This window comes from Necator americanus, chromosome I (assembly GCF_031761385.1).
Source record: "Necator americanus strain Aroian chromosome I, whole genome shotgun sequence".
Classification (NCBI taxonomy): Eukaryota; Metazoa; Nematoda; class Chromadorea; order Rhabditida; family Ancylostomatidae; genus Necator; species Necator americanus.
Genome location: NC_087371.1, coordinates 4572944 through 4595633, shown reverse-complemented (window position 1 = coordinate 4595633; position 22690 = coordinate 4572944). Strand labels below are relative to the sequence as shown.

Sequence of the window (22690 nt, the reverse complement as noted above, 5' to 3'; positions counted from 1 at the left end):
TGAAAGTGAGATTGAATTGTGAATAGGAACTAAAGAAAACTGATAAGAACCGTAAACGAGTCGTAAATTCCAAGTCTCAAAATTTTCAGAATTATGATTACGTTTTCAATTGAATTGTTTTTTTTTTCGAAATTGAGGTATCACAACACATTGGTGCAATCGAGTTCTTTGCGTGAAATAACCTGATTGCTGGTCGTCTATGTGTATCCAGGATTTTTGAACAAAAATTTTGCTCCTTTGGATAAAATACACAACTTTGATGATGATGTGAGTGGATTTAACGCACTCCTATTTCAAGGCATGTCCGTTTTGAGGGAAAAAAACCTCCATCGACGCCAACTCTTTAAAGGGTTGAACACTAATGAAACTGATTTCAAACGAACTTCCTTTATTTCTGCCACCAAAAACGAATACAAAAGCCAAAAATCTGTGTAGAAGGCTTTGCTCCTGACTTCAATATCTCCTCGCTGTCTCACCGCTGATGATCCTGCTGGGTTGTGGACGCCTAACAATTCTATTCCTTGCCGCAGAAACCTGATTGCTGTGGCGGAACGAATGTGGTCGACCATACCCTCCTCCTGTCCTCGGCGGACATGGACAGTACTGACCATCTGTTCCAGGCATACCAGGCATCCCAGGACCCCCAGGAAATCCGTCCGGTCCAGGTCTTCCAGGCATTCCAGGCGCTCCCATCGGTCCAGGAGGTCCTGGTAATGGAGCTGGTGGAGGTCTAGCATCCATTCCGGGAGGTCCAGGAGGTCCAGGAGGTCCAGGAGGTCCGGCCAGTCCTGGCAAGCCGATACCACGCACTCCGGGTGCACCAGGATTTCCTGGTGCTCCAGGTTGTCCAGGTGCTCCAGGTGCTCCAGCATCTCCGGGGAGTCCTGGTGGACCTGGTGGACCTCGAGGACCTGCTCGTGAAGCTGCACCCGGCATGCCAGGTGGTCCGGGGGGTCCCATAGGTCCATCCGTTCCAGGAGGACCAGGAGGTCCGGGTGAGCACTTTATACAACCACCAGCTCCACCTCCATGACTGATCGTAATACCGTCATTACCACGAATGCCAGGTATTCCGGGTACTCCGGGTTCTCCGGGGAGTCCTGGAAAACCAGGTGGACCCGGAGGGCCAATAGGGCAGGCTGCGGGGAATGCCCCACAATTGCAATGTGGTGGATATTGACGTCGTTCGCGCGGTATTCCTAAGATCGCATATCTCCTCTCTCTCATTTGATGGTAGGAAGGTCTCATTTCATGCCATGCAGAATTGGCGAGATCCTAGAAAATTGGCTTGTTCTAACTGTGAGAATAATGAGGTGGTCTCGGAGAATTGGAGCCATTACCTTGAATGCAGCAAGTTCTTCGATCGCATCATCATAGAAGTTGTTGATATCGTTGACAAGGTAGAGAACGGTTATTATGGAACATACTGTAGCGACGGTAGTAATGCCGGCCACACCAGCAACTATCGTCGTTGAGCTCATTCTGAAATCAGAGGAGAATCCTTAGTGTAATGTACGTTTAGGCACGTCTACATCAGAATGATTCTCAAGAAAACCAGGAAATCGATTCATCAGAGTTGAATGATAGAGGGATTATTTCAAGTGCACGAGAAATGGAGGGATCGGAGGGCATCCTACTTGGAACTCAGTTCTAATAGAATTCTTTAGAAGATAACTAACATATGGGTGAGATCCGGAAATGATTGCAATAGTAGTTGTAATATGTGCGAATTCCCTTTCTATTAATTAATAAATCATTTATTTTCATCAATTGATAGAGAGAAGGGATTATTTTTGAGGTTCTAAGCGCAGCGTAACTTCATCGATGGATATATAAAGCGATAAATTTTTTTATCAGAGTAAAATCTATGAAGTGGCCACGAAAATTCTAATCAACACCTACCGTGGACAGCAACACGATGTGATCGTCGTTATGCAGACGTTACGGGTATACACGAATGTGGCTTATATACGGAATCTTTCTTCTGTAGTTTACAACCACGTTTCAATAAAATCTAACGTTCTTTTTCCACGTTTCACCCGAACGATTTTTTTTGGTATGAAACAGTGCCGCCCATTCATACATTAAGACTTTTAATGTTGCCACTCTCCATAGTATCGTAATGTTCGTAGAGCACTTTTCGCAAATGCTCGCACTCTGAATCTATTTTAGAAAAATTGTATGTGTATTTGTATGTGTGTTTGTGTGGCATCGAAAATGATTGATGTCGCAATGTAGCATTTTTCGGCAATTTGTGGAACCCTTTTCTTACCTCTTAAAGCCATATCACTTCTTACCGCTAAGCGTTCCATTCACATTTTTCGACTATATGCGATTCATTCTTACTAATGACTTATTCATATTACGATTTATTAGATATATTCAACTGCATTACAACTAATGACAAACTATGCAAATAAATTTTAATACACATGCAAACAATTCTGGTAGGAAATTCCCCAGTGATCCCTACGTTTACATATGTTTTCGAAGATCAGTAAGGAAACACATTGGTGATCTGAATTTTTAAGGCAACAGCTAAAAGTCGTACCCTGCATTCTCCTGGTCTTCTAAATAATAATTTTATTTCACCCGCTCCAACCCTCACCCCATCCCCTCCCATTTGCAGTTTCTCTTTTTGTTGTTCTTTTAATTTTATTATTCTAGTTGTTCCACTGCTCTAGTAAACATAAATCATCATCAAATCGCATCGGAATCAAAAAAAATGTGGAAGAGTTAAAACAATAAGATGACTGATTGCATCATTTCCACGATTGTGCACGAGAAGTGCAGAGAATTTTTGGAACCTGTTTAGGTGAAAGTGAAATGTCACCGCAAACAGAATCCGGAAGTGAACTCTGCGGGGTCAGCCTTTGCCCGAACAGAATCAGGTCAGAGTCGTTCTCGTATGCAGAGCTTGGCAAGAAAGTATGAACGCTATCCTTCAAATACAAACTGTACAAGAAAATTCTAGAAGATCAGTCGGTGAAACGGATTGTAAGAGAGAAGAACTCTGGAACTAATCAAACAATTTCCGGAAATTCCTTGGCAAGAGGAATAGCATCCCCGATCGAATTATCAATTCTCAAATTCTCGAATTATAATTAAATAAATTTAATAAATAATAAGTTATCGATTATCATCGAATGTCGAGTATAGGGGACAGTGACCAACGGCGATTGTAATATTGTAATAAATTATTCCATTCCAATTGTCCAAGCAGATCGATATGGGACGATATCGACCCTACCAGATGTGCATTATCGATTAGACTGACTTCTGACTTCGCGAGTGACACCAATTTCCTCGATTTTTCTTCGGCAAAAAAACTTTTCAAACTGGTTGATAGGTATAGTACCGTCATTGCGCTAATGGTATGCTGCGCTGCTACACCTCTCAAGCAAAAACAAATGTTTAGGTATTCAAATGGATAGGATTCTACAGAGTACGCATTTTTACACACAAAAAAAGTTGTAACATTAATCAGGTTATATAGAAACTGCTACAATTAAGATCTCACGGCGTTTAAGCGGAAAAGATAAATAAAATCATAAACCCTGAATTAAAATAGGTCGTCGATTTATGTTGAAGATCCAAAATCCTGATCGCTCATAAAAGGAGGAAATTTTACAGTATCCTAACTTTTGTTACCGTAGCTTACATACGAGGGAAATGAGACAGCAAGATTTGTGAAAATAAATTTTTTCCAGAAGAATTCCTAACCAAAGAACAAATGTAGAAATCCACAAAGATGACACCGATGTAACTTGAGCGATCGCTGCAACTGACGTTGTTAAGAATTCATTTTAAAAGAATAAATTCATAAAAAATAAATTCTTAAATATCTTTAAAAATTATGTTCATTATTAGCATATAATAACCTTCGCATACCACTTTTTGCGCTGCACCGAAAAAAAAAATTCGATGAAATTCCTTTCTCAGGAAGATCCTCAGGTAATTTTCAGAAGCCCTACCTCCTCACCTTCTCTTCCTCAACGAACTGCCTTAATCTCTTTAAGCATGTTTTTATAGAATATGCGTCACTAATTTATGGTATATTTGTTTTTTACCAACCTTCAGTGAACATTTTTTGCAAGTAACCAGAAAAAAAAAACAGGAAGAAATAAAACGAAAGAGTGGAACTCTCTAAGAAGAGGAATAACGTAGACGATCACTGAACCGTATAGAACTGTGAAAAAGTGTAGAATTCCGGGAATCTGCGTTACGTTTCTTTTGCAGTATTCTGGCGGAAAACCTTTGAAAACGACTAGTTGAACGAGCTGCTAATAGAGTAATGTGCTAAGGCTAATGCGACGTGAAAATTAGTGAAGTGTAAAGTTTTTCAGTTAAAGTTAATCTGTGTTGCACTCGTTTATGGAATACCGTAAGTGTTTTTAAGGACAAGCTTAGGAAGTTTAGTTCAGGACGGTACTGGAATGAAAGACACAGCAGTTTGTTGGTGTCCGTGCAAAAAAAGAGTTTAAAAAATGAAAAAAAAACATAGTAAAAATGGATTGATATAGGATTTGTGAAGTACGAGATCTTTCCTGAAATCCACGCTCTTTTCCCATCTGCTTAATGCTTCTATAAGGAATGACTCCGTGCACAAATAATACAAAAATAGGAAGGACTAGGATATCCAGTAAAGTGTCTGTGAAATTATCACGTGCTAAGATTTCATGCGTTTTTTGCACTCTGTAAGAAGTGTATTTATTATTTTATTAGTATTATTACTATTGTTAATATTATTATTATACTATATTATATTATATTAATATGTTATATTATTATTACATTACTATATTATTTATTGCCCTCATCGCTATTATTTACGACTCAGAGTCTATCTCCAGATACCGCTTTATACAGGACAAATAAAGGAAAAATTATTATTTTTTACTATCGTTATTTGACAACTAAGGATAAACTGGGTACAAATGAATTAATTTCCAAATCGTCAACAAAAATGTAATTCGATGCGTGTGTTCTCATGGACTTGTTCCTTGAATACTAAGCGTACCCAGTTTTTTCTCGGATAGAGTGGAGAAAGTATGTAGATCAACAGAAGTCGGTTTTGGGGTCCTATTCGGTGCAGATGTTGAAATAGAAACGCGTTGTATTCCGTACATAGCGTAATTGCCATTTATAATAGACAAGCACAGACTCTACTACCACAATCAGCTCAATTTTAAATTTGTTCTATTTGTCCAGTACAATCAGTTTTCTGGTTCCTCAAGGTCAACGTCTTTTCAGCGACTTTTTTTGAGATAATTACAACTTCTTAGCGAAGCTATGCAGCTGACAACAGACAGACAAAGTGCAAATAATCTGCAGGAAAATATATACTTTCGTTGCACTTCAGCTCCTTAAACACTGCTCAAGATGTACCCAATGAAAGATAGGATTGGGGGTGTAAATCACGACTAGAGAGCGATAACGCTTATTTCCCCCTGCCTGTCTTGGAAAACGGCGCGAGAAACAGCCTTGTGGATCGAATTTTCCTACAAAGCACCTAACGACGCGTTGCGTATGCGAGCGCAAGTGTCTATTAGGGAGCTGAAGAGGCCCATCGGCGTCAACAGCCCATGGTTTGTCTCGCAGGCGCAGCGCGAATGCTTCGGCTCACATGCGTAAGAGGTTGTTAGGGGCCTCGTAGGAAAATTTGATCGACAGGAGTTTTTTCCACGCCGTTTATCGAAACAGTTGGAATTGAGCGTGGTCGCGGTAATGACACTGACAAGAGATCTACCGACTAAAAGGGATGTAGCGGAGCTAAGTCACCATGTTCATCTACCAGCGCTAGTTGATTGACTGACTGACTTGCCTTGATTGTCCTTTCAAAACTAAGTAAATGATGTCAGAGGATTTTCTCGTGGTTTTCGGTTGGAAAAAAATTAGGAGAATTTAAAGGACTGTTGAATAAGTGCGACAACAAAACAAGTTCCACTAAAAATTGTGGGATTTTGTGTAAAAATAGAATTGTGAATGTTTTCAACAACGCTTTCTTCGTTTTCTTTTCAGGAATTTGGACATAGACGAGAAATTTCGCGGTTTTCTTCCTAAACGCATCATTTCTACATTTGGAGTATATTCAAACTTGATTTTACACCTATACTCCTTCGACCATCAGAAAATGCCTCATTCGAAGCACGGGTTTTCCTTCTGTTTTCCCCCATCAATTAGCAAAGAATGATGTAGTAACATGAGATACGTAAACGTTATCATCTGACACTAATGAAGACAACCTTCTACGCCAGATCGTCTAAACTGTTAGTTAGTATTTAAGCAGCTGTTTGCATGCGTGATTCCAATTTTTGAAGGAAGCATGTTACGAACTTGAGGTAATCGTGCAGAGAAAATGATATTCGTAGGAGTATCTAGGAGGTGAAACGTAACACATGCAGGTGTCACGGCAATGAAATGATTCACAATGTCTCATCTACTTCTTGCCAAATCATACATGGAGTTATAGATACTATTGCAATTTGACGCTGTGGGACCCGTCTCATTTTACCGCTTTGCCGGCGCCAGCGTTGCGAATCGACGTCGTTGGATCCGTCCTATTTCTTTTCTGAATTTCACACACACAAAAAAAAACACAAAGAAATACACACACACACAAACACAAAAAAGTGACACACAAAAAAAGATTCACACTAAGAGTGCTATTATATAGAATGATGTGCAGAAGCACGAACCGTTTAAACTGTGAGAGTCTGTCGGCTATCGACTATCGATGGCTGCTCAAAACGTGCAACTGATTAGTGACACTAATTTTGCGAAAATATTTGTAGAACATTACATTTGGTTTGTGAGAGTAACATCAACAACAACGAAAGAAAGTCTAATGAAGGAGTTGACTACAACAGTAACAACAGCAGTTTAAAATCAGAATACAAATACAAATACAATACAAATTTCCAGGTGCATACGACAGTAAATGCAGTTCGAGCAGAGGATTTCAATTTACAACGCAAGATAAACGATTGTATGCAGTCACAAAGGGGAAAAGACGCTTCCCAGCTCATGTCTTGAATCGTAAAGATATGGCTCGGGCCCTGAATTCTCTGCTCAAAAATCTCAAAGTAGTGAACTTGAGCAGTGGACTGACGTGTCTAATAACGAAAAAAACCCTTATCATTCATCACCTCAACGAAGAAATTTACGATAGTTTAACATAACGCAGGGACGGGTGTAGCGCAGTAAGAGGACCCGCTGTTACTGCACGTCCGATCGATGGTTCAAAATCCCGTGGTGCCAACCAACATTTTCGTCCCTCCGGGATCGATAGGGCAGCCCTAGCAAGTCATTGCATAAGCTAGAGACTTTGTAAACCTCAAACGATCTTAAAATGAAGTGAATGGGGCGCACGCAAGCGGAATGATCAACGCTAAACACTTTATCCTTTATACTTGTATTCTTTATAAAATAGAGCACATATTACTACATTAATCTGTAACGAAAATATCCATAAGAAAAGAAGTAAAAATGACGGGAAAATATGCATATGACATCCGAGAAATACCTTTTTAGTTCCCGAAAATGCCTTAGACGTGGGGAGCCGCATTTTCCTCCTGCTTGCGATGCGCCCACGTTTCTGAAGCATAGGTCAAAGCAGGAACAACGGTGGTGTTCAATAGGTGAGCACGGAGCCACACGTACTTAGGCCTCTACTACATCCTCGACGCTCTTGCATGCCCCAAAGCCGCTCGTTTCCTCCTGCCCAGCCCAAAGCTCGGGTCGTTCATCATGTTAGTTCTCCGACCTAGATATACATAGCTGGGGCATTCGGATACATTCGTTCCGTTGAGCATGAATGAGGCATCGGAAACCCATCTGTTTCTTGTGAACATCGTTTTGTCCAGATTCAGCTCAAAGCCGTTCTTCCTACCCACTTCATCAAATTCAGCCAGCATCCGTTCCGCCTGATTGATGCTTGATGTTATCAGAACGATATTATCTGCGAAATGAAGATGATGTAAATGCCGGTCGTCAACTTTCACTCCAATCACTTTCATGCAATGTGTAGTGTTCTTAGGTGTTGATGTCTATGTGGCGTTAAGGAACTGCATTTGGGACAATCTTATAACCCACAATGGCATAACGTGATCAGAAATTGATAAGCACTCATTTGGGTTACTCATGGATGGATTCGTGACAGAAATCAAGAATGCTTCGGATTCTTTCCTTGCAGATATTTCTTTCACATGAGCTAATGCTGTGCACTTTATTTCAAACTTATTTCCATGTCACCGAACTTTCATTCTTTTCACCAGCCAAGTGTTCTCTGACATGCAAGCTCAGCATCCTTTAAATGCATCATCCCACGAATTTAGTGTGGTAGGATTTCCGGTGGAGTATTCGTATACGGGATCGTAGATTAAGGAGAGGATTCCGTTCATTTCTTGCTAGCTGCCGTAGAAAACAGCCCGGAATAGACGGCTTCGAGCATTCCGGCGCACTATTTTCTACAACGAGTTCGATTGCAGCGAGCCAGCCTTGTACACGCGCCGCATCTTCCGGGCCGTTTTTTACGGCAATTAGGAAGAAATGAACGAAATCACATCCCTCTCCATGATCTACTATCTTTTATACGAATAATCCACCTGAAATCCGTACCACCTCAAATTCGTGGGGTGATGCCTTTGATCTCGGAAAATGTGATTCTAAAAAAAACCTCAAACATTTCGAGATCTTTGATAAAGATGAAGTTATCGCAACGTCAGGCTAGAAATGAAGTTTCATCTAAACCTGGTTGGCATAACAAGAAAACACACCTCCAGTTCACAATGCCAAACATTCGGAGAGAGAGGACTTGGAAATTGTTGGTTTGAGGAGCATTTGGACATCTACTAAAGATCCAGCGGAGAACAAAGTAAATGTTTACCGATTATCAATGACGTTGTCCCGTTTTGTCACATATTGGTGTGAGATTTGATATCACAACAGACGTCTTTCTGGGAACGTATTGAAGTACATTGCTCCTCTATCACAATTACGCAGCGCGGTGTCTTCTTAACTCCATTTCTTCGACACAACAGTCCCTTTCCCTTAATGCAGGGTTTTTCTATGCAGAGACTGGAATGATTCCAAGTAGTATTGGAGTAAAATAAGAAATTGCTGAGATATCGAACTAACAAGATATCTCCCGGGAGATTTTTAGCCCTCTAAAAAACAGTGCATTTGATTGGCGTTCCTCATCACGGTTTAATTGATCAAATGTATCTTGTTGCTGGTCAAATTTCCTTACATTAGATCGTTAAAGCGTACACATTTATTTCCACCAATTTAACATCTAAGATCTAGAATAAAGTAGAACCTTTTCAAAGTATGGGAAAGTTCACATGTTAGGAGCATGATCAGAACAATTACATGAAAAAGAAAGTGTTTCTTAGGCTATTGGTATAGAGACATAAAGTTCAACGTCATTAGAAAACAAGAACGTCTGATGTCAATAGAAAATAAATATGCTGCCAAAACAAAGTAAATATAATGTGCAATATTTGACCACTTAGTGATGTGCTCTGCCGTCCTGGTTTATATGATGCTACTACAACCTTGAAAACAAGTCCTATTGAGGATCACATCCAAGTTTTTTTCCGGAACCTAGTAAGTTTTTCTACGCTATGCAAGCAGAACTCAGAACGACAACACTGGTAATAACAAAGAACATAAACGTAAAATACAGTGGAAAGAGAGTTATGGCGATGAATAATCAAACCATTTTTCTCCGACCTCATTCCTACAGCCTTCTTTAATAATGGCTTTGTCGCAGTGTTCAAAAATACTATTTGTTTGCTTTTCATCAAAAAATGTGTCCAGAATTTTAATAGAACGAGTTCCAGGTTACCAAATTACCTTAAAGAAGTGATTAGTATCGAACACCATCTCGAGTTCATAGCAGGTCATAGCAGTCCATGGAAAATGATAGGATTGTCCCACTCAAAGCGCTGCCTATATAGCCTACGTAGAAAAAAGGTGTGTAATATGACGACGCGACGCATCCTCGGTTAAAGGCATCACCCCACGAATCTGGAGTGGTACGGATTTCCGGTGGAGTATTCGTATACGGGGTCGTAGATTACTGGAAGTAGGGCGATTCCGTTCATTTCTTCCTAATCGCCGTAGAAAACGGCCGGGAAGATACGGCTTCGAGCGTTCAGGCGCGCTATTTTCTACAAGGAGTTCGGAGCGCGCCAACCCTGTGCGGCGCCGCATCTTTCGGGAAGTTTTTTACGGCAATTAAGAGGGATAAATAAGAAGAGTAAGGAAGAAATGGACGGAATCACACCCCTCTCCATAATCTACGATCCCGTATACGAATACTTCACCTGAAATCCGTACCACCTCAAATTCCTGGGGTGATGCCTTTAAGGCTTGCATCGGCCATCTCTGCATTGAGCAAAAATCGCCATGTACCTCTTTTATTTTTGTCTTTTTTGTTCTTTCATCAATTTTTCGTGTAATAGTGCATGAATAAGAGAGAATAGCCTTGTCGTTTCCACTAGTTTTGTATTGCTGCAAAGATGTGTCTAAGGTCTCACTTAGTAGGGATTTAATTTCTGTCCCATTTTTTGGGAACTCTTTTTCAACTCTAGCTCAGTAGCTTCTGCTAATTCCAGCGCCTCAAAGTCTTTAGGTCCCCGGACTTCTGCTCCACTTCTTGTAGTCTGCATAGTTGCATAGTTGGCCTTCTTCTGGGAACATATTTCGGGGATTTCCCTGTGATTTCAATCATAACAAATGCCAATCATGCAGAATTACACAAAAGCAATAAAGTTAATGAGCAAGGGTCTTGTTAAGACTACGTAAACCTTTCTTCCATAATTCTTCGAACAAATGGTGAGAAAGATGAACAGAAAAAAGAAGAATCCGAATAGTTTTCTGCAAACTCTAAAAGAAGCCCTGCATGCCTCCATCGAGGACGTGCAGTACCAATACGTTTCGCGCCAAATGTACAAGTAAGTCGCTACTTGCACGTGGTACACATGTTTATATGCATGTACATGTGTGCTGAACGCAAAGATCTCTAATTTTCATCTTAACCGTTTTATGTTATATTTGACTTACTTGACTTAATCGGCGAGCTTATTTCCCTGACGCGGTTCCTCACATGTACGCTGAGGCGTGTCGTTCTCGAAGTTCTGTTACAGTTCGGCCCAAAACGTCTCGATCTTCGATAAGAGATCGCACAGAATACGTCCATTCTTCAGTACTTCATATCTTGCGAGACTTGGCCTCTCCTTTGAACTGCCTGTCGACACCGAGTGACCGTAGTACCTCAGATCGACAATGCCCAATGTTTCAGCATGACGAAACGGAAAGTTGTTTCCAGAGACTCCACGCTCTCTAGGTGCAAGGCATATTCGGGGTGGACTTTGCCAGTGTGCTGGACAACAGCACTTTTCTTCAATGCACGGAAAAATCCTCTATATGAATATGGAAGTTGCGTAACTCGTACATAACCGGAGCGTATACTCAACGGTCTGACTTTATTTACTGTAGGTCACTGCAGGCACGTTGCAATGACGTATGTATACGCGGCCCATATGTTGTATACCTAAGGTTCCGTATCTTGCAGAAAGGTCCTGTTCTCTAGCACATTTCCAGAGCTGATCAACTAATAGATTTAATCCCCAGGGAAACATTGAGACTTTGGTAGCAAATGCTTGTTCTGTCATTTTGGCCGCTGACACTCTGGGATCGAGCAAAATGCTATCTGGAAAAGCGGAAGTTCCGAACTGAATACTAAGAACAGCGAAATGATTGACTGCGGGCAACCCTCCTCCGTGATGCTGTGGACAATCGTATCGACCCGACTAAGAAAGGTAGGTCACGTACTTCTGTGATACCAGTTGTGCGGACAGGTTTTGTACGAGTATCCTCGAGAAACTCCATGCTGAAGTGGATTTCGCTCATGCAACACCACGAACCACATTGGTAAGCGAAGTTTGAAAGGTTTCACACGCCGGTCGTTTCGCTTATAACGAAGTGGTGCCAAAGAAGTTTGACGTCCGTTAGCCGGACGTTCAGGCTGGTTTTAAAATACCACAAGAGCAAACTTTGAGCATGGACATTGAGGACGAATAATAATAAGACAATATTCGTCCTCAATGTCCATGCTCAAAGTTTGCTCTTGTGGGATTTTAAAACCAGTCTGAACGTCCGGCTAACGGACATCAGACTTCTTGTAGTGCTCCTTTCACGTGTCTACTAATTTAAATCAAAAGTAGTGACAATTTTTGCAAAACTAAGCCTGTATTTTTCTAACGTCGCTTTCTTCGCTTTTTCTTTATAGAAATTCAAACATTGATGAAACTGAATGATGTTCACAATTTTTTTTTCCAAAATGTAACAGTACTACATTTGGGGAGTATTTGAAATCTATATTCCTTTGATACCGCCAAAATTTGGAAACAAGTAGCAGTTTTCTTCTCTTTTTTCTCAACAACTAGCGCATGAAAGCGGTGTGTTTACATGAAATGACCTGAACTTCATCATCGTTCTGATAAAAATAAGGCTTTTCGACAAATCAGATAACTGTTATCTACTTCTAAAACAGCTTTTTCCATGCGTTTTTCCAAGTTATGAAAGGAGGAGGCTGACCAAACTTAAGAAAGGTGCAGAAAAATGCAAATGCGTTGGAGGAGTGAAACGCAAAAGTTGTCACAGCTATGAAACGGTTCAAAATACTCTACTTCTTGGTAAAATTACTTGGAGCTATTGCGCGGCACCACTCTACCGTGGGGCGCCAATCCGACGCCGTAGGACCCGTCTCATCCCATTTTATCCTTTGTTTCGGAGGCACACCTATCTGACACACTGGGACCTTCCTGCCTCATTTTATTGTGTTCTGGAGCCGATATTGGACCCTTTTCATTCATTTCTGGGATTTCGTTACACGCACACAAACACATGTGACGTGAATAAGATGTGGGGCCGGTCCCACCCCATTTTATCCGTTATTATGTAGCATGATTCTGTGGTAGTCATTGCAGGGCTAGGACCGCGCATACGAATCCGATTGCTACCTGCTCGTTTGAGTTTTTGAGTTCCCATACATTGTGGAAAGGCGTTGTTCAGCAAATTGGTGAAGCTCATGATCTGAAAGGTTAGCCCATGGAATTGAAAATAGATCTTTTGCAACAACCATTGGTTTCATCAAGCAGAACGGATGATATCCAAGAATCTAGTGCTGTGTGAAACGTAGCATTTGACTCTGACCACCGTCCAGTTCTTCTCAGCCTCAAGATACGCTTTCAAAAGAGAAACCAAGGTGTTCCTCTCCAATCAAAAATTGACGGGACAGTTCTCAAACACGAACAACGAGAACGAAATTCCGCTGACATGTGTTCATTCGCGTTGAAATATGGACCAGAAAAACCCTTCCGAAGCAGATTTCTTCAAAAGGTATTCGCATGACGCTGCTAGGAACTCCCGGTCGTATAACTGTATATTTGTAATCAATTCAAAAAATTCAAACTTATAATCCATATATTATTTTGTACCTGCTACAGTACTTCTATCTGAATTGGCAATTTCAATCAGTAAAAGGGTCTGAGAAGGAAGTTAATCGTCATCGTTAATTGCAACAAGATCGCGAGATGAAATGAACGTCAAGAGTGAATGATTTTGAGAGTACGTAGGAAGACAAGTGCCCGAGAAAACCCTGCGTTCTACTGAGACGGTATAGAAGAAAAGTTTTAAACAGTCTTCAACACTGCCAGTAGAGTGGCTGTCGGTGAAGCAGCCCTACCTAGCAGACTGTTTTGCGAAGTCGTCGGGTTCTCGCTAGAAAAGGCCACTTCGCCTAAAACGAAAGTTCTGGAGCGAGGTGGTAAAAGAAGGCCTGAAGACACATGGTATCGATATTCAGTCCACGCGAGAAATAAGGTTTTGCAGGATATGGAATAGTAGCGGAAGACCAATTCTGTGGAAGCTCCTCCTAAAGACACATCCCGGCAAAGATGAGTGCAATCGCCCGTGCTACAATATCAGACCGTCGACTAAGTCATTCTATGGCTACTAAACATGCTTTATCGTATTTATTTGGAATATTTTCTGTGTACGATTTAATGGAGCAGATCAAGAGGGAGACGACGTCGAAGTGACTGAGGTTTGACCGCCAATGAGAGGACTACTATGCATTCGTCGTCGACACCTTTGACTCTCCTGTATACTGTTCTGGAAGTTCTCTTGTTAGTTCTTTTTTTCCTCTGTTAGATGCTTTCATTGTTGATTTTTCTGGTTTCTCGGCAGTGTTCGTTGGTTACCAAAGGAAAACAAGGCAGAATATGCTACCGGAGGGAATGGGGGAGATCAATCCACAGCACATCCTTGGAGCTCTTGTCGATATTTCATGGGCTCTAAGGTCAATTATTAGGGTCTGGCTCTAGCCTGCAGCGTAGTAACTTTTGCTTATTCCACAAAAAGTTTGACTTTCCTTCCCTCTTCCCTCTCTCTCCAGTTTTATTGTAGCCTACTCTATCAACCTTCCTCGTATTCAACAGATATTTACCGTCATAGAAGACTTGTAGATAATTCTTGTCGCGATATGGTACAATTTAACCATGCTGAAACACAACTACACTCGCCATTGCGTTCAATCGGTTTGGCGCGACGCGGTTGCGTCGCGGCAGCTCGGATGATCGCATTCGATGACAGCTATGGAAGAAAATTAGCCTTTGTGACAACAGGTCTTTCCCGGATTGAAATCTAATTTATTTTTCTATCAAATATCCACGGCATTCAATGAATGTGCAACCAATAGCAATGCTTTTGACGTATGGAACATAGTGACATTGAGTTATCCACAAAATTGGATTGACGAATGGAATTTTCGGAAGAAAAACCATCAAACTGAAAAATAAAAAGATTACTAAATTTACCAGATGATCCAGCAGTAGGCCATTCGCCTGTGATCCTCGTATGGATAAACTAATAACTTTCAAGCACAGTATAGCGTTCGTTAAACACTGCGATGAACATGGATGAAGGTGTCTTGAGTATGTATTAACTGTGAACGAAATAATTGTAAAGTGATCTCTATGATTTGTAGACCAAGAAGAGAAATTTAGTGGAAAAAGCGTTTATTTAGTCAACTCATACATGTCCCTCTTTTATATTACAAAAAAAAGCAAAATTAACTGAATCGTTCAGCTTAAGCCGGCTGCCTTGTTAAGATGGGGATTCATTCTTCTAGCAACACGTTTCTTCACGGCATTGCTATCGGTAGCGGAGAAACTGTCCACTGCTACTGTTTTCTTCAACGCAAGTACAGTGCTCCTCGGAGGACATGGACAATAAGCTCCATCGCCTCCCGGTTGTCCCGGCATTCCTGGCATACCGGGTGCTCCGTCGGCGCCAGGTGGACCTGGCATTCCCGGTGGTCCAGCAGGACCTGGTGGTCCAACAGCTCCGGCTTCTGCAGCGCCTCCGGGAGCTCCAGGAGGTCCAGGAGGACCCTCGGGTCCGGGAGGTCCAGGAGGTCCTGGCAGACCGACAGATTTTTCTCCCGGAGTACCAGGCTGTCCTGGCGCTCCAGGTTCACCTGGAGCTCCGGGTGCTCCAGCGTCTCCAGGAGGCCCTGGTGGTCCTGGCAGGCCTGCAACCGCTGCTCCCGCACCTGCTCCTGGAGCTCCATCTGGTCCGGGTGGTCCGGGTGGCCCGTCTGGACCTGGAGATCCAGGTGGTCCTTGTGGACATTTGATGCATCCGCCCGCTCCGCCGCCTCCAGAGATGGATATTCCATCATTACCCCTCTTTCCTGGTTTACCTGGGGCACCATCTTCGCCAGGTTCGCCTGGCATACCAGGCGGACCAGGTGGTCCGGCGGGGCAGTTCAGAGCTGGTGGGCCACAGTTGCAGTGTGCGGGCCACTGGCGACGTTCGCGAATAGCACGGGGTTGACGGAAACGGTCGTGTGGAGAAGGTCGCATCTCGTGCCATGCCGAGTTGGCCAAATCCTGAAACGAGGATCACGAAGAAGTTTTTCACAACCTTCACAAATAATCATTATCATCACTAAGCCATCGGTTGATTACTTTGAAGTCAGCAAGTTCCTCGATGGCATCGTCATAGAAATTGTTGATGTCGTTGATGAGATACCCGACTGTGAAAATGCACAGACCAGTGATCACGGCTGTAACTCCTGCTATACCGGATGCGATCGCAGTTACACCCATCTCTAAAAGAAAAGATGAATTGTGATAACGGTTAAAACCATTTTAGACGCACCAATGAGGTGGAGAGTGTGAAAATGAAAGCTCACCAAAACAATCGCCAGGCAGCTAGCTGCTACCGAGTCGTTTACTGTGCGGATGTGGCGGTTGAGCTCATGAGCCTCCTTATATACGCTGTTTCGTGGTCACTTTACAGCAATGACATTCTCGACGTGCAACCCTCAGCCCGACCAGATTCACAACGGTTTTTTCACGTCTCATAAGCGTCTTTCGAAAAGGCACTCAAGCCCCGCCCACCACTTCATCTGCCTCGGTCACGACGGCGGTGTGGGCATTTTGGAAGAAGACGCAGTGCTTGTAGAAATGTGAAGAAAGAAGCGCTTAGCAGGTACATTCGTTCCGCAGAATAATGAGGTTTTGCTGCCATAAAATGAGGAACATTTAACATTAAGAGCTTTGGCTAACTTACTAGTAAAGAGTTCGGTCCGGTCATACTTTTTAATTTTCACTTCAGTTCTCAGCGTTCCGGTGGGTCCTGAAAGGATTAGGAAAGTACTCCTTCTCTCAAATGTGCCTAAAGAGCAGTTGTCTGCAAAAATCTGTTGGAAATAATTTTCATCATCATACGCGTACGACCGAACAAAAAATATTTCCCCGGTTCCAATATTTTGCCTAATACGAAATTTTTCAAATAAAAAAATAGTTATTGTGATTTTGAGTACGGAACTACTAACTTTAGGTCGTTTTGAATTTCTGAAGACGTTCTGTAGGAATCATATTTTCAAGCTTCATTTTGGGCACCTACTGTAAATAGCTACAGTAATACAATTTTCCTAACCATTTCCACTTTATAACTTGATGCCGTGCAAATTTTCGAAGGCTACCGATTACATGACAAATTTAGTTGTCAGCACTCATAGGGAACAACAGTTTCACTTCACTGCGAATTTTGACCAGTTTTCGGTAGCGAAACTACACATCAGGCGACTGCGGCTGCGTCGCGGATTCTCAGGTCAACATAAGTCCGAGCGGGCCCCCGTGCAGAGCCGGCAAACATCTCCTGCATTTGTATTGTTAAAATTTTCGGTCATTTGGCGAAACTTTCGCCGTCACCATGATCATCAGGAACCACTATTTTCCACTTTTCTTCAGTTTTTCATCAATTCGTTCCACTGTGAGACCTGCTGTAAATAAATAGCAAATATAATTAATACTTATTATAGTGTATCCAACATCTATAAACTTATTATCGAGACCTCAACTGAGCACGGGCGAAAAAAAAACGTCGAACGAAAAAAAAACGAACGCTCATGCCATGCCGAGGATTCAAGGTCATGCTCTTCCTGCTATGCACACTGTACAAACAACGATCTGATCAAATCTGCACAGTTTTTAACTCTTAAGGGTCAACCTTAGGGCTTCACCAGGTAGTAAAAACCTTTTTTTCAGAAAAAAAAGTTAATAAATTTTAAACACAAGGAATCGTCGCCTACCAGGTCACGTGAATCGACTCATTTCTATCAAATCCTGCTTTTTTTTTAGGAGCTTACCACATTTCACATTCCTTCCAGAACAGAAAACTAAAGGAGGACTTTCCTGAAGCTAGCTAGCTAGCTAATGATGCTAATTTCACGCGCGGTACGTTATAATGTCGTCATGTTGAAGTGACGTCGTTGAGTAAAAATGTGCATAGTTTTGTATATATCGTCTTTTCTGGTTCCAGTCTTTTCCGGCCCGCTTCAAACTACAGCTAATCTCATTTGACTCCATTTCCCCTGAATATATGATCGAAACGATGTTCAGACGTTGATGGACTGTGACACCTAACCAGACACTTAGCGGTTAATTCCTAAGTGGATTATGGTAGGGTTTTACTCGTTTATAACTGGTCCGGGAACCCACCATATCTGTTTTTCCGTGAACATCAACTTTTACTTTTAAAAAATCCCGAAGTTTTGTTTTTTTTTCAAAAGAAGGAATTCGTTCCTTTCTCTCAAAGGTAACAAAACTAAAAGGAGAACAGTGTCAAGGCAGCTGATGTTTTATTCCATAGAAAATAATTTGGTTTGAATTTGAAACTTTTCAAATTTCTAATTGAAAAAATATTTGTACATTTACAGTATTCCAGTTGTACAGTATATGTGCACATACCTAATGCCTAATGGCGACCAACTCCCATAGGTGATAAATTCATTGTTTGGAAGCGGTCGTGAAAATACTCAGCAAAATTCGGGAGATGTCAGATAAGCAGAGTGTAGGATGCGCGACGGGCGCGTCGCGGTTGCCCAAGTGCACATAGCTTCGGTCCACGCGCGTCTGCGCATTCATGTTCTGCATCCACGAGAAATTTTCCCACAGTTCACAAAATTCTCAAAAAAAAAATCCCCAATGATAAAGTGTTTATTTGGGTGCCGGACTAACTCTGGAATATGGAAAAAAAATTTTCCAGTGACCATCATCGCATTTTCTCAGCAACATCACGAGTTCATTCAGCGGTTCTGCATGTTGTTTTATTTGTTTAATCGGACAGAAAAGAATAAAATCATTTTATCTACAAATAAAATCATCAGTACATCTTTTAAAAGACGTGCAAGATATCAAGAAGAGTATTTAATATCAGAAAACTGGTTCAACCGACCAGTCACAGCCTTGAGATTCTCGTGTGACGTGTAGAAAAAACGAAGAAAATTCCATTCTTTCCAGACATATAGCTTTGTATATGTATATGTATAAATAATTCTCCAGTTTCATGTATTTTCTACTTTTTCCATCGCATTTCCTATCTATGCGACACATCGACAGAGATGTCCTTGAGGTTCAAGTCAGAGTACAAGAGAATTTTTTTTTCACTTCAATAAAATACTAAACGATGCATTACAACCTTGAACGGTTATGGAGGACGATAGGATCGGGTGGCGTTTGTTGTTTCGGGTTTTTTCGAACGTAATTCACGTTCTCTGCATACAATTACTTTGGATTTTGTAACGACTGTACTTTGTAATCATTCGGTAATGAATGAACAAAGACATTTGAACGGAAGGAACGGAACGCTCTCCTTAAACCAAACAAGAAGAAGTTCAAGCAATTTCGTCTTTTTTTCGAGAATTCCGCCCTCCAATTACAACAGCACACAGAACCATTTACCGTACATTAAACGGGTCAACAAAAGCGGTGCATCTATGACACTTTTTTCTTTGTTTCCACAAAATTTTGTACTCTAAACGAGTACTAAGTCTTGCAACGTCTACCGTATCCGTAGAGGTTCTGGATCACAACTCTACTTCTTTAGAAAGGGATTAAATTTACAAAATACTGTATTACAAAGACTCTAAGCGAAAGTTGTTAGAGAGAGAGATTTGTTTATGTGATAATACCTATAGGTCTTCGATAGAACATAAACACCAGAACTCACCTGAAATTCCTGTTTACAGCTCATTCTCCTGCTACAGAAAATGAGTTGATGTCTTCTAAATTGTCCAATAGTGTCTTCTGTGATATAAAATAAGTTCGCTTCACCTTTATTCGACATTCCCAACGAAGAGAAAGAAGTCTGATGATATTTCTCTGACTGTGACCACCATAAAGTAGCATTCATCACATAAAGCACTGAATTTGCTGTGTATAGAAGACATTCGACATTTGTTTGAAATTAATTCGAATCACGAGAAAATCCAGAAATTTCCGGAATTTCCGGAAAAGGTGACCACACACCTTATACCTATCAACGTATCGTAGCATCTGTCGAGTTTTTTTTTTCCTCACATTCCAACAAGTTCGAAGGAAGAACAATCCAACTTTTGTTCCACTACTTCTTCTTTTTTGGAGGGGTTGAGAAAATGTAACAAAAATATTACATTAACAGCCAAACTTCATTAATCATTATTATTTTGCTTTCAAAACAAAGCAACCATTTTTCTTGCTAATCTTTTTTCTTTCTTTTCTTCATTCTCTCACTCTCTCCTTCTTTCTCTCCGAGATGAACTTCTGTTCCACTAAATCGCAGTAGTTTGCAGAAAATACAACGAAAAAATATTACATTCGCTGCCAAACTTCGTTAATCATTAATATTTTGCTGTCAGCACAGGGGAACCTTCTTTTTGTTGCTGCTTTCTTTCTTTCCTTCTTTCTTTCTTCCTCTTTTTCTACCTTTCTCTCTCTCCCTCCGTACAAATATGATTTATTTGCTTGAGGATAGTTTTTTTTCTAGGATATAGTTTTTTTGCGTGACAGTTTTTCGTTGAATTTGTTGGATAATCGAGGAAAGGGAGAAGGAGAGGCACAAGGTGCTCTCATGAAAAATACGTTGAGATATCACAAGTAAAAAATAAGAAATAGAAAAAAGAGGAAGAAGAAACTCGGCAAAATGATTGGAAATTTGCAGTTGAAGCTCTTCAATACCTCACTGGAATTCTTTGAAATTTCTTCTCAATTAATTCATTTTTTGTTTTTCTCTTGATTCCCTATTTTTTACAAATTTCTCAACAGGAATTTTTGCGAATTCTGTAGGTTTATTTGAAAAATCGGGGTCTCTTACATAAAATCGTCAATCTGTTGCATTCCTAAACATCATCAACCCATTATTTCTGCAGTATTTCTTCTTCAGTCACAGTTAGATGGTGGTTAAAAAACTGCAACAACTTTTTAGGATTTTTTCTGATCTGCTAGAAATGTGTACTTCCTTGAAAGATCGTGAGACTAATCACTTTCCGTCAAGTCTCTGACAAACCCAGCTACAAATTGAAAAATGTTACGCTTGCGTAGAGTAAACTGGTTAGTTTGGTGGAAAAAAATATATTAAGGGCGTGCTCTTCATGTGTATCATGGATCATTTGTGTATATTACACACTTCCTTTTACACATATCTATATTTTTCCCGTTTTTTTTTTCACCAACAGGAACCGATCCTGATCCTTTCCAGGACCAGCTATGCGTTTCCAAGTGATATAGGGAACAGAGAGCGCCGACGGGGTGTATCAAACGAGGGAATCGCTTGAGTTGCTGCGGAAGCGTTGCGGTCGCGTGCGTGAACGCAATCGCCGGCTACTATAAACTGAGGTATGTCGTCGCTAGCTAAGTAGTCACACAATGCACTACGTCCGATGAAAAAATAGATCGTGTTGTTCTCTGTTTCGGTTTAAATGAAAACCTTGAAGAATTTGAGAAGGAAAGGATTTTTTTTTTGCTATCGTATCGTTCATCATGTTTTTCTTTCAACGTCTCGCTTTTTTTCCACATGACCTTTCCTTCTTTTTTCATTTAGTACGTGCGTTCACAATGTTGAACTGTGCATGTTCAATGCACCATGCCTAAATGAATGTTTCAGCGATTTCAGGTTGTTTTATAATTGTAGATGAAATAGTAGTGATGGAATCGTTACGCTTCATAGCAATTGCCCTTCATGAATCACATAACTGACGATTTTATAACGCTTCAGCCGACATTCCCTTCGTTTTCGAGAACAAACATTGCAAAGTTTCACTGCTATCCGGTTATATTGTATAGCAGAGGTGTTTCGAATGTATGTAGCAAGAAATTTCTAGAATCGTGGGGAGAGGGGGTGAAAATTCTCCAAAGAGTAATGGAAAGTAAACAATAAAACCAAAAAAAAAGACGAAAGCTTTAACGTTGTTCAATTTTTGTGAGACCTACAAACGCATTTCAAATCTTCACCAAAAAATGTAGTAGTAAACAATGTTTTTGAACGCATACGCGGTTCATACTGTGACTGACGAGGTCCATCGCTGTATACCATCCGTGCCGTTGTTCTCCCGGGTGATGAAAATCCCGGTACAACTCCGTCCGGAAGATGAAAAATTTAGTTGGCATTGGAAGGAGTTGAACCGCTAACAGCGCACACTTAGTGATAACGTGTTACCTCTGCGCCATATCCGCCCAACGGATAAAAACGTGATAAAAGCTGCTTATCAAGTAAAAAAAAATCATAAAATCAATTAGAAACTGATGAAAAAACGGATGCAGACGTTTAAACAATTCGAGAGAACTAACGGAATAGATTAGATGCCGACCGCCCATAGATTATCTCAGAAATCCTTGAAAAACTACGGAAATCCTTTCTCAACAATGTTATTCTCCTAGTCTTTCTTTCTGTTCTTTCTGTTCTATGTATTTTCTGTGACCACTCTGAGAGAATGCTAAAAAGAAAAAACTACAACACGTTTCGTTGAACTTGCGGCAAACTTTGGCGCAAGTTCAACAAAACCTGTTTCGGATCCATTAAGTTACGTTTTTCCAGTCGCTCTCATTTGTTACAACCAGATTATCAGAGAAAAAAGAGGTGAGAATTCTCCAGAAAAAAATTCTGATTATTTGCCGCACCACCCTTTTGCTGAATTTCGTCATGGATTTCGAACGAGGAATTTTCTGTAAACGGTCTGAACCTTCTACAGAGTGTTCAATATCCTCTTCTTATATTCTGTGGAATCTTTCCTGGATAATTGTTCGAATTCGGAAAACTACGAGGTCTTTATTGGCAAATATTCGCCTTACTC

At 41.0% G+C, this 22690-nt stretch overlaps 4 protein-coding genes across 4 annotated transcripts; all 4 read right to left on the bottom strand.

Moving 5' to 3' along the window:
• Positions 1 to 453: 453 nt before the first annotated feature.
• Positions 454 to 1481, bottom strand: RB195_004476 (uncharacterized protein; the record flags this gene model as incomplete). Its single annotated transcript, XM_013450009.2, has 2 exons — positions 454 to 1275; positions 1341 to 1481. 2 exons carry the CDS (start codon positions 1479 to 1481, stop codon positions 454 to 456), a joined length of 963 nt encoding a protein of 320 aa, XP_013305463.1.
• Positions 1482 to 7673: 6192 nt separating this feature from the next.
• Positions 7674 to 8018, bottom strand: RB195_004475 (uncharacterized protein; the record flags this gene model as incomplete). Its single annotated transcript, XM_064182330.1, has 1 exon — positions 7674 to 8018. One exon carries the CDS (start codon positions 8016 to 8018, stop codon positions 7674 to 7676), a length of 345 nt encoding a protein of 114 aa, XP_064033597.1.
• Positions 8019 to 11147: 3129 nt separating this feature from the next.
• On the bottom strand, positions 11148 to 11898 carry RB195_004474 (uncharacterized protein; the record flags this gene model as incomplete). The annotated part of the gene is made up of 3 exons (XM_064182329.1): positions 11148 to 11389; positions 11561 to 11741; positions 11842 to 11898. 3 exons carry the CDS (start codon positions 11896 to 11898, stop codon positions 11148 to 11150), a joined length of 480 nt encoding a protein of 159 aa, XP_064033596.1.
• Positions 11899 to 15155: 3257 nt separating this feature from the next.
• RB195_004473 (uncharacterized protein) lies at positions 15156 to 16184 on the bottom strand (the record flags this gene model as incomplete). Its single annotated transcript, XM_013450008.2, has 2 exons — positions 15156 to 15965; positions 16044 to 16184. 2 exons carry the CDS (start codon positions 16182 to 16184, stop codon positions 15156 to 15158), a joined length of 951 nt encoding a protein of 316 aa, XP_013305462.1.
• Positions 16185 to 22690: the final 6506 nt, after the last annotated feature.